Source organism: Glycine soja, chromosome 5 (genome assembly GCF_004193775.1).
Source record: "Glycine soja cultivar W05 chromosome 5, ASM419377v2, whole genome shotgun sequence".
Taxonomy (NCBI): Eukaryota; Viridiplantae; Streptophyta; class Magnoliopsida; order Fabales; family Fabaceae; genus Glycine; species Glycine soja.
This window is the reverse complement of record NC_041006.1, coordinates 22122648-22134903: the sequence shown is the minus strand read 5'-3', so window position 1 is coordinate 22134903 and position 12256 is coordinate 22122648. Positions and strand designations below refer to the sequence as shown.

General features: G+C 40.7%; 1 protein-coding gene across 1 annotated transcript; it reads left to right on the top strand.

Moving 5' to 3' along the window:
• Window positions 1-645: 645 nt before the first annotated feature.
• LOC114411614 lies at window positions 646-4710 on the top strand (the record flags this gene model as incomplete). The annotated part of the gene is made up of 6 exons (XM_028375232.1): window positions 646-1710; window positions 2095-2341; window positions 2789-3424; window positions 3557-4331; window positions 4488-4609; window positions 4667-4710. Coding segments are annotated over 6 exons (2889 nt in total), but the record flags the coding sequence as incomplete, so codon positions are not given.
• Window positions 4711-12256: the final 7546 nt, after the last annotated feature.

Here is a 12256-nt window from a genome sequence, read left to right as displayed (position 1 = left end):
AGGTAATATATTGGTTGCATGAAGGATTGTTACTTGAATTCCTAAATTCTGAATTTTATTTCCTTCATTTGTGCCTAAAAACATTGTTAGCCTTTTTCTTGGTTAACCTTTTCCTTGTCTAGCCTTACCTTACACATATTGGTGAATTGTTCTTTGTTGTGGCCATAATCTCTTGAATTGCCTAAGAACTCAAGGGGAATTAGAGTGGTAAAAGGCAAGAGTGTTTCATTAGAGAAAAGCCATAATTGTGTGATACACTTGAGTGGGTGAGGTATTCAAACAGCAACTATAATTGTCTTGTTACGTTTGATTTGTTTGTTTGAGATGTCAGGTACTAATCCTAATGATGGAGTGGGGCTTTCGCAATTCCAAATGCAAGCTTTGATGCAACATATGGAGAGGTTAATGAAACAACGAGATGATGCGCTCCATGAGAGGTTGGATCAAATGGAGAATAGAGATCATAATGAAGAAGAAAGGAGGAGAAGAGGGAATGATGGTGTTCCTAGACAAAACCGAATTGATGGTATTAAACTCAACATTCCTCCATTTAAAGGAAAGAATGATCCGGAGGCCTACTTGGAGTGGGAGATGAAAATAGAGCATGTTTTCTCATGCCACAACTATGAGGAGGACCAGAAGGTGAAGCTTGCCGCCACGGAGTTTTCCGACTATGCTCTTGTGTGGTGGAACAAGCTACAAAAGGAGAGAGCAAGAAATGAAGAGCCAATGGTTGATACATGGACGGAGATGAAAAAGATCATGAGGAAGCGGTATGTGCCGGCTAGTTACTCAAGGGACTTGAAATTCAAGCTCCAAAAACTAACCCAAGGCAACAAGGGGGTTGAGGAGTATTTCAAGGAAATGGATGTGCTCATGATTCAAGCAAATATTGAAGAAGATGAGGAGGTAACTATGGCTCGATTTCTTAATGGTTTGACTAATGATATCCGTGATATTGTTGAGCTGCAGGAGTTTGTTGAAATGGATGATTTGCTTCACAAAGCAATCCAAGTGGAGCAACAATTAAAAAGGAAGGGAGTGGCTAAGAGGAGTTTTACCAACTTTGGTTCTTCTAGTTGGAAAGACAAAGGTAAGAAAGATGGGGCTGCTACTTCTAGTAGTTCCACACCTATCCCATCAAAAACTCGCTCAAAGTCCCAAGAGGAACCCTCTAAAAGGAGTAGAGATGTGAAGTGTTTCAAGTGCCAAGGCCTAGGACACTATGCTTATGAGTGCCCTAACAAAAGGTCCATGGTTCTTAGAGATGGAGAATATATAAGTGAATCTGATGTTGAAGAGGAAGAGGAGAGTGAGTACGTAGAGGAAGAGGAGACTCCGGAGGGAGATTTGTTGATGATTAGGCGGTTACTTGGTGGTCAATTGAAGCATGAGGAGGAGAGCCAAAGAGAAAACATCTTTCACACTAGATGTTTAATCAATGGCAAGGTGTGCATGGTGATCATTGATGGAGGTAGTTGCACCAATGTGGCTAGTGCTAGATTAGTGTCAAAGCTAAATTTAGCTACTAAACCACATCCTAGGCCATACAAACTTCAATGGCTTAGTAAGGATGGGGAGGTGCAAGTGAGGCAGCAAGTGGAAGTGGACGTTTCCATTGGGAAATACAATGATAAGGTACTTTGTGATGTTGTTCCTATGGAGGCCAGTCACTTACTTTTGGGGAGACCATGGCAATTTGATAAAAGAGCCAATCATGACGGTTACACCAACAAGATCTCTTTCATGCACCAAGACAAAAAGATTGTGCTCAAGCCATTGAGTCCACAAGAAGTGTGTGAGGATCAAAAGAAAATGAGAGAAAAACTTCTTCAAGAGAAAAAAGAAAAAGAAAAAGTGAGCAAAACACTTGAGAGTGAGAAAAAGAGGGAAACACTTGAGAGGAAAAAGAGTGAACAAAAGAAGAGTGAAACACTTGAAGTGAGGGAGAGCTATTTAGCCACAAAAAGTGAGGTCAAGAGGTTGTTTCGTGCTAAGCAGTCACTATATATCTTGTGTTGCAAAAATCAGATTTTGACCACTAACACTTTTGATGATTTTGAAGTGCCTTCTAGTGTTAAAACTCTTTTGCAGGATTTTCAAGACATGTTTCCACCAAATGTGCCAAATGGACTACCACCTTTGAGGGGAATTGAGCATCAAATTGATCTCATTCCGGGAGCTTCTTTGCCCAATAGGCCAGCCTATAGAAGTAATCCACAAGAAACCAAAGAAATTCAAAGACAAGTGGATGAACTCATTAGCAAAGGTTGGGTAAGAGATAGTATAAGTCCTTGTGCTGTCCCAGTGATTTTGGTCCCTAAAAAGGATGGGACATGGCGCATGTGTTCCGATTGTAGAGCCCTTAATAACATCACCATTAAATATAGGCATCCTATACCTAGGCTTGATGATTTGCTTGATGAATTGCATGGTGCATGTTACTTCTCTAAAATCGATTTAAAAAGTGGATACAATCAAATTAGGATTAGAGAAGGGGATGAATGGAAAACTGCTTTTAAAACAAAATATGGTTTGTATGAATGGTTGGTTATGCCTTTTGGCCTAACTAACGCTCCTAGCACTTTCATGAGATTAATGAACCATATCTTGAGAGAGTTCATAGGAAAGTTTGTTGTGGTGTACTTTGATGATATTCTTATCTATAGCACTTCACTTGATTTGCATATTGATCATTTAAAATCTGTCTTGACTGTGCTTAGAAAAGAACAATTGTATGCCAATCTTGAAAAATGCATCTTTTGTACTAACCATGTTGTGTTTCTTGGTTTTGTTGTGAGTTCAAAAGGAGTGCAAGTTGATGAGGAGAAGGTTAGGGCTATTCAAGAATGGCCTACACCTAAGTCTGTGACCGAGGTGAGGAGTTTTCATGGCTTAGCAAGTTTTTATAGACGATTTGTGAAGGATTTTAGCACATTGGCAGCACCTCTCAATGAAGTGCTCAAGAAAAATGTTGGTTTCAAATGGGGAGAGAAACAAGAAGAAGCTTTCAATGTTCTTAAGCAAAAGCTAACTAATGCCCCCATACTTGCGTTGCCAAACTTTCAAAAATCTTTTGAAATTGAGTGTGATGCTTCAAATGTTGGGATTGGGGCTGTGTTGATGCAAGAAGGCCATCCAATTGCTTATTTTAGTGAAAAGTTAAGTGGTCCTACCCTTAACTATTCAACTTATGATAAGGAGTTGTATGCCTTAGTACGGGCTTTGAAAACATGGCAACACTACCTTTATCCCAAGGAATTTGTCATTCATAGTGACCATGAGTCCCTCAAATATATCAAGGGGCAAGGCAAGCTTAACAAAAGGCATGCGAAGTGGGTGGAATTCCTAGAGCAATTCCCTTATGTTATCAAACATAAAAAGGGAAAAGGTAATATTGTAGCCGATGCTCTTTCTCGGCGTCATGCATTACTTTCTATGCTTGAAACAAAATTGATTGGTCTTGAATGTTTGAAAAGCATGTATGAAAATGATGAAACTTTTGGAGAAATTTTTAAAAATTGTGAAAAATTTTCAGAAAATGGTTTCTTTAGACATGAAGGCTTTCTTTTCAAAGAAAACAAATTGTGTGTGCCTAAATGTTCTACTAGAAATTTGCTTGTTTGTGAAGCACATGAAGGAGGTTTAATGGGGCATTTTGGGGTCCAAAAGACTCTAGAAACATTACAAGAACATTTTTATTGGCCTCATATGAAAAAGGATGTGCAGAAATTTTGTGAACATTGCATTGTATGTAAAAAGGCAAAGTCTAAGGTAAAGCCTCATGGATTGTATACTCCATTGCCAATTCCGGAGTATCCTTGGATTGATTTATCCATGGATTTTGTTTTGGGGCTGCCAAAAACAAGCAATGGTAGAGATTCCATTTTTGTGGTTGTTGATAGGTTTTCTAAAATGGCTCATTTTATTCCATGTAAAAAAGTTGATGATGCTTCCCATGTGGCTGATTTGTTTTTCAAGGAGATTGTGAGACTCCATGGTTTGCCAAGGAGCATTGTTAGTGATAGGGACTCTAAGTTCCTAAGCCATTTTTGGAGGACTTTGTGGAGCAAGTTGGGCACTAAATTGTTATTTTCAACCACTTGTCACCCACAAACCGATGGGCAAACGGAAGTTGTTAATAGGACTTTGGGAACTTTGCTTAGGACAGTTTTGAGGAAGAACTTAAAAACTTGGGAAGCTTGTTTACCCCATGTTGAATTTGCTTACAATAGAGCTGTTCATAGCACCACTAATTGTTCTCCTTTTGAAGTTGTTTATGGTTTTAACCCACTAACTCCTCTTGATCTTTTGCCTATGCCTAATGTTTCTGTTTTTAAGCATAAAGAAGGTCAAGCAAAGGCGGACTATGTGAAGAAGCTTCATGAGAGAGTCAAAGATCAAATTGAGAGGAAAAATAAAAGCTATGCTAAACAAGCCAACAAAGGGAGAAAGAAGGTTGTCTTCGAACCCGGAGATTGGGTTTGGGTGCACATGAGAAAAGAAAGGTTTCCGGAACAAAGGAAATCAAAGCTTCAACCAAGGGGAGATGGACCATTTCAAGTGCTTGAAAGAATCAATGACAATGCTTACAAAGTTGAGCTGCCCGGTGAGTATAATGTTAGTTCCACCTTCAATGTCTCTGATTTATCTCTTTTTGATGCAGATGGAGAATCCGATTTGAGGACAAATCCTTCTCAAGAGGGAGAGAATGATGAGGGCATGACCAAGAGCAAGGGCAAGGATCCACTTGAAGGACTTGGAGGACCTATTGATGAGGACATGACCAAGAGCAAGGGCAAGGATCCACTTGAAGGACTTGGAGGACCTATGACAAGGGCTAGAGCAAGGAAAGCCAAGGAAGCTCTTCAACAAGTGCTGTCCATACTATTTGAATACAAGCCCAAGTTTCAAGGAGAAAAGTCCAAGGTTGTGAGTTGTATCATGGCCCAAATGGAGGACTAAATGACACCACTTTATTTCAATTTTAGAGTGTTTAGTTTGTCTAAATAATGGCCCAATCCTTGTAAAGTTGGCTGACCAAAAATATGTTTTGGGTTAATCAACTAAAAGGGCTTTAGTTCAAGTTGTAATAAGGGCCCAATTGGCAACCTAGGCATCAGCCTTTTGGGAGACCAAATGGTGGCTGACTTGTTGGCTGTTGGGGGTGACTTTTGGTTGCCAACAATTTCAGTTACACTCAGTCATTTAGTTTGTTTTAATTCCCTAGGTTAATGGCATTAAGTTATTTTAATTCTAGGTTAGTGGGTCATTACTAAAATCTGCTGTAAAGCTTCTATATAAGCTGAACCATTTTATCAATAAACACAAGTTGAGTTTTATTCAGAAAATTAGAGTTTATCTCTTTTATCTTAGTGAGAGTGATTCTCCTAAATTCTTGAGTGATTCAAGAACACCCTGGCTGTATCAAAGGACTTTCACAACCTTTGTGTGTTGCCCTCGCTGGAAAGAGAGATTCTTTCCTTCCTATCATCTCCACCCTTGTTCTTTCAAACCACAATTCCAGAAAATCCACCTCTGCCCAAAATTATCTCGTGACCATAACTCCCATTTCACACACTCAAATTAAGTGATTCTTGAGCCTAAATTGAATTTCAAAACGAGACCTTTCACCTCGTTTTGGAATCACCTCATTTGGAGCTCTGTAGCTTCCGTTATTGCCATTTCTATATTTCTGTCCAGCCACCACTTAACCTACGTTTTACCATCCCATTCATCCATTTTATGCCAGAAACCACCTTATTAAGACCCACGAGATTAACCACCTTATTTTCCATCCTTTCTTTAATCAATTTCCGCATTTTCCATCAAGGTTTAATCCTAGACGATCCTAAGTCAGCCCTTGTGCCATGAGGGTTCATATCATCACCCCACCTCGGCAAAAAAACATTATTCACCGATACTGATAAAAAAAAATGATAGTCGATGTCGGCCAGGAAAGATGACCGATCTAGGTCTAAAATAGAAAGAATCACCTGACGACGCCGATCGAACATTTCCTCATCGACGTCATCCAAATATTATTGAGGGATTGAATTGAAAAAAAAAAATTCCCGACATCGGTCGTTAAATAGCCCCGACTGATATTTTTCTGTCGACATTGTGGAATTTCATTTCCAAACGCTGGCCGATAATATTTTTTTACGGTATAGGAAGTTTTGCTGTTCGGTGTCGCATACAAAACTTACAATGTAGGTCGGCGTTGTCTTTTCGTGCGAGCTCTACCGAAGTTGTGTTTCGGCCGACACTGGCATGTTCTCATTTACTCCGCTAGAAAATCACCACCCCACCTCGGCAAAAAAAAATTATTCACCGATACTGATAAAAAAATGATAGTCGATGTCGGCCAAGAAAGATGACCGATCCAGGTCTAAAATAGAAAGAATCACCTGACGACACCGATCGAACATTTCCTCATCGACATCATCCAAATTTTATTGAGGGATTGAATTGAAAAAAAAAATACCCGACATCGGTCGTTAAATAGACCCGACTGATATTTTCCTGTCGACATTGCCGAATTTCATTTCCAAACGCTGGCCGATAATATTTTTTTACAGTATAGCAAGTTTTGTTGTTCGGTGTCGCCTACAAAACTTACAATATAGGTCGGCTTTGTTTTTTCGTGCGAGCTCAACCGAAGTTGTGTTTTGGCTGACACTGGCATGTTCTCATTTACTCTGCTAGAAAACATTGGCTTGACTCGGCAAAAAAACAAAAGCGGACATTGGTCGTTAAATAACCCCGACTAATATTTTTCTGTCGACATTGTGGAATTTCATTTCCAAACGCAGGCCGATAATATTTTTTTACGGTATAGGAAGTTTTGTTGTTCGTCGTCGCCTACAAAACTTACAATATAAGTCGGCGTTGTTTTTTCGTGCGAGCTCAACCGAAGTTGTGTTTCGGCCGACACTGGCATGTTCTCATTTACTCCGCTAGAAAAACACCACCCCACCTCGGCAAAAAAACATTATTCACCGATACTGATAAAAAAAATGATAGTCGATGTCGGCCAAGAAAGATGACCGATCCAGGTCTAAAATAGAAAGAATCACCTGACGACACCGATCGAACATTTCCTCATCGACATCATCCAAATTTTATTTAGGGATTGAATTGAAAAAAAAAATACCCGACATCGGTCGTTAAATAGACCCGACTGATATTTTTCTGTCGACATTGCCGAATTTCATTTCCAAACGCTGGCCGATAATATTTTTTTACAGTATAGCAAGTTTTGTTGTTCGGTGTCGCCTACAAAACTAACAATATAGGTCGGCTTTGTTTTTTCGTGCGAGCTCAACCGAAGTTCTGTTTCGGCCGACACTGGCATGTTCTCATTTACTCGGCTAGAAAAACATTGGCCTGACTCGACAAAAAAACAATAGCGGACATTGGTCGTTAAATAGCCCCGACTAATATTTTTCATTCGACATTGTGGAATTTCATATCCAAACGCTGGCCGATAATATTTTTTTACGGTATAGGAAGTTTTGTTGTTCGGTGTCGCCTACAAAACTAAAAATATAGGTCGGCGTTGTTTTTTCGTGCGAGTTCAACCGAAGTTGTGTTTCGGCCGACACTGGCATGTTCTCATTTACTCGGCTAGAAAAACATTGGCCTGACTCGACAAAAAAACAATAGCGGACATTGGTCGTTAAATAGCCCCGACTAATATTTTTCTGTCGACATTGTGGAATTTCATTTCCAAACGCTGGCCGATAATATTTTTTTACGGTATAGGAAGTTTTGTTGTTCGGTGTCGCCTACAAAACTTACAATATAGGTCGGCGTTGTTTTTTTGTGCGAGCTCAACCGAAGTTGTGTTTCGGCCGACACTGGCATGTTCTCATTTACTCCTCTAGAAAAACACCACCCCACCTCGGCAAAAAAACATTATTCACCGATACTGATAAAAAAAATGATAGTCGATGTCGGCCAGGAAAGATGACCGATCCAGGTCTAAAATAGAAAGAATCACCTGACGACGCCGATCTAACATTTCCTCATCGACATCATCCTAATATTATTGAGGGATTGAATTTAAAAAAAAAATACCCGACATCGGTCGTTAAATAGCCCCGACTGATATTTTTCTGTCGACATTGTGGAATTTCATTTCCAAACGCTGGCCGATAATATTTTTTTACGGTATAGGAAGTTTTGCTGTTCGGTGTCGCATACAAAACTTACAACGTAGGTCGGCGTTGTCTTTTCGTGCGAGCTCTACCGAAGTTGTGTTTCGGCCGACACTGGCATGTTCTCATTTACTCCGCTAGAAAAACACCACCCCACCTCGGCAAAAAAACATTATTCACCGATACTGATAAAAAAAATGATAGTCGATGTCGGCCAGGAAAGATGACCGATCCAGGTCTAAAATAGAAAGAATCACCTGACGACGCCGATCGAACATTTCCTCAACGACATCATCCTAATATTATTGAGGGATTGAATTTAAAAAAAAAATACCCGACATCGGTCGTTAAATAGCCCCGACTGATATTTTTCTGTCGACATTGTGGAATTTCATTTCCAAACGCTGGCCGATAATATTTTTCTACGGTATAGGAAGTTTTGCTGTTCGGTGTCGCCTACAAAACTTACAATATAGGTCGGCGTTGTCTTTTCGTGCGAGCGGAACCGAAGTTGTGTTTCGGCCGACACTGGCATGTTCTCATTTACTCGGCTAGAAAACATTGGCCTGACTCGGCATAAAAAAAAAAGCGGACATTGGTCGTTAAATAACCCCGACTAATATTTTTCTGTCGACATTGTGGAATTTCATTTCCAAACGCTGGCCGATAATATTTTTTTACGGTATAGGAAGTTTTGTTGTTCGGTGTCGCCTACAAAACTTACAATGTCGGTCGGCGTTGTTTTTTCGTGCGAGCTCAACCGAAGTTCTGTTTCGGCCGACACTGGCATGTTCTCATTTACTCGGCTAGAAAAACATTGGCCTGACTCGGCAAAAAAACAATAGCGAACATTGGTCGTTAAATAGCTCCGACTAATATTTTTCTGTCGACATTGTGGAATTTCATTTCCAAACGCTGGCCGATAATATTTTTTTACGGTATAGGAAGTTTTGTTGTTCGGTGTCGCCTACAAAACTTACAATGTAGGTCGACGTTGTCTTTTCGTGCGAGCGGAACCGAAGTTGTGTTTCGGCCGACACTGGCATGTTCTCATTTACTCGGCTACAAAAACATTGGCCTGACTCGGCAAAAAAACATAAGCGGACATTGGTCGTTAAATAACCCCGACTAATATTTTTCTGTCGACATTGTGGAATTTCATTTCCAAACGCTGGCCGATAATATTTTTTTACAGTATAGGAAGTTTTGTTGTTCGGTGTCGCCAACAAAACTTACAATGTAGGTCGGCGTTGTCATTTCGTGCGAGCGGAACCGAAGTTGTGTTTCGGCCGACACTGGCATGTTCTCATTTACTCGCCTAGAAAAACATTGGCCTGACTCGACAAAAAAACAATAGCGGACATTGGTCGTTAAATAGCCTCGAATGATATTTTTCTGTCGACATTGCGGAATTTCATTTCGAAACGCTGGCCAATAATATTTTTTTACGGTATAGGAAGTTTTGTTGTTCGGTGTCGCCTACAAAACTTACAATGTCGGTCGGCGTTGTCTTTTCGTGCGAGCGGAACCGAAGTTGTGTTTCGGCCGACACTGGGATGTTCTCATTTACTCGGTTAGAAAAACATTGGCCTGACTCGGCAAAAAAACATAAGCGGACATTGGTCGTTAAATAACCCCGAGTAATATTTTTCTGTCGACATTGTGGAATTTCATTTCCAACCGCTGGCCGATAATATTTTTTTACAGTATAGGAAGTTTTGTTGTTCGGTGTCGCCAACAAAACTTACAACGTAGGTCGGCGTTGTCATTTCCTGCGAGCGGAACCGAAGTTGTGTTTCGGCCGACACTGGCATGTTCTCATTTACTCGGCTAGAAAAACATTGGCCTGACTCGACAAAAAAACAATAGCGGACATTGGTCGTTAAATAGCCTCGAATGATATTTTTCTGTCGACATTGCGGAATTTCATTTCCAAACGCTGGCCGATAATATTTTTTTACAGTATAAGAAGTTTTGTTGTTCGGTGTCGCCTACAAAACTTACAATATAGGTCGGCGTTGTTTTTTCGTGCGAGCTCAACCGAAGTTGTGTTTCGGCCGACACTGGCATGTTCTCATTTACTCCGCTTGAAAAACATCACCCGTGCGAGCGGAACCGAAGTTGTGTTTCGGCCGACACTGGCATGTTCTCATTTACTCGGCTAGAAAAACATTGGCCTGACTCGGCAAAAAAACAAAAGTGGACATTGGTCGTCAAATAACCCCGACTAATATTTTTCTGTCGACATTGTGGAATTTCATTTCCAAACGCTGGCCGATAATATTTTTTTACAGTATAGGTAGTTTTGTTGTTCGGTGTCGCCTACAAAACTTACAATGTAGGTCGGCATTGTTTTTTCGTGCGAGCGGAACCGAAGTTGTGTTTCGGCCGACACTGGCATGTTCTCATTTACTCGGCTAGAAAAACATTGGCCTGACTCGGCAAAAAAACAAAAGCGGACATTGTTCGTCAAATAACCCCGACTAATATTTTTCTGTCGACATTGTGGAATTTCAATTCCAAACGCTGGCCGATAATATTTTTTTACAGTATAGGAAGTTTTGTTGTTCGGTGTCGCCTACAAAACTTACAATATAGGTCGGCGTTGTTTTTTCGTGCGAGCTCAACCGTAGTTGTGTTTCGGCCGACACTGGCATGTGCTCATTTACTCCGCTTGAAAAACATCACCCGTGCGAGCGGAACCGAAGTTGTGTTTCGGCCGACACTGGCATGTTCTCATTTACTCGGCTAGAAAAACATTGGCCTGACTCGGCAAAAAAACAAAAGCGGACATTGGTCGTCAAATAACCCCGACTAATATTTTTCTGTCGACATTGTGGAATTTCATTTCCAAACGCTGGCCGATAATATTTTTTTACAGTATAGGTAGTTTTGTTGTTCGGTGTCGCCTACAAAACTTACAATGTAGGTCGGCGTTGTTTTTTCGTGCGAGCGGAACCGAAGTTGTGTTTCGGCCGACACTGGCATGTTCTCATTTACTCGGCTAGAAAAACATTGGCCTGACTCGGCAAAAAAACAAAAGCGGACATTGTTCGTCAAATAACCCCGACTAATATTTTTCTGTCGACATTGTGGAATTTCAATTCCAAACGCTGGCCGATAAGATTTTTTTACAGTATAGGAAGTTTTGTTGTTCGGTGTCGCCTACAAAACTTACAATGTAGGTCGGCGTTGTCTTTTCGTGCGAGCGAAACCGAAGTTGTGTTTCGGCCGACACTGGCATGTTCTCATTTACTCGGCTAGAAAAACATTGGCCTGACTCAACAAAAATCAATAACGGACATTGGTCGTTAAATAGCCCCGACTAATATTTTTCTGTCGACATTGTGGAATTTCATTTCCAAATCGCTGGCCGATAATATTTTTTTACGGTATAGGAAGTTTTGTTGTTCGGTGTCGCCTACAAAACTCACAATATAGGTCGGCGTTGTCTTTTCGTGCGAGCGGAACCGAAGTTGTGTTTCGGCCGACACTGGCATGTTTTTATTTACTCGGCTAGAAAAACATTGGCCTGACCCGGCAAAAAAAAAATAGTGGACATTGGTCGTTAAATAGCCCCGACTAATATTTTTCTATCGACATTGTGGAATTTCATTTCCAAACGCTGGCCGATAATATTTTTTTACGGTTTAGGAAGTTTTGTTGTTCGGTGTCGCCTACAAAAGTTACAATGTAGGTGGGCGTTGTCTTTTCGTGCGAGCGGAACCGAAGTTGTGTTTCGGCCGACACTGGCATGTTTTTGTTTACTCGGCTAGAAAAACATTGGCCTGACCCGGCAAAAAAACAATTGCGGACATTGGTCATTAAATAGCCCCGACTAATATTTTTTGTCGACATTGTGGAATTTCATTTCCAAACACTGGCCGATAATATTTTTTTACGGTATAGGAAGTTTTGTTGTTCGGTGTCGCCTAGAAAACTTACAATATAGGTCAGCGTTGTTTTTTCGTGCGACCTCAACCGAAGTTGTGTTTCGGCCGACACTGGCATGTTCTCATTTACTCCGCTAGAAAAACACCACTCCACCTCAGCAAAAAATCATTATTCACCGATGATGAGGACATAACCAAGGG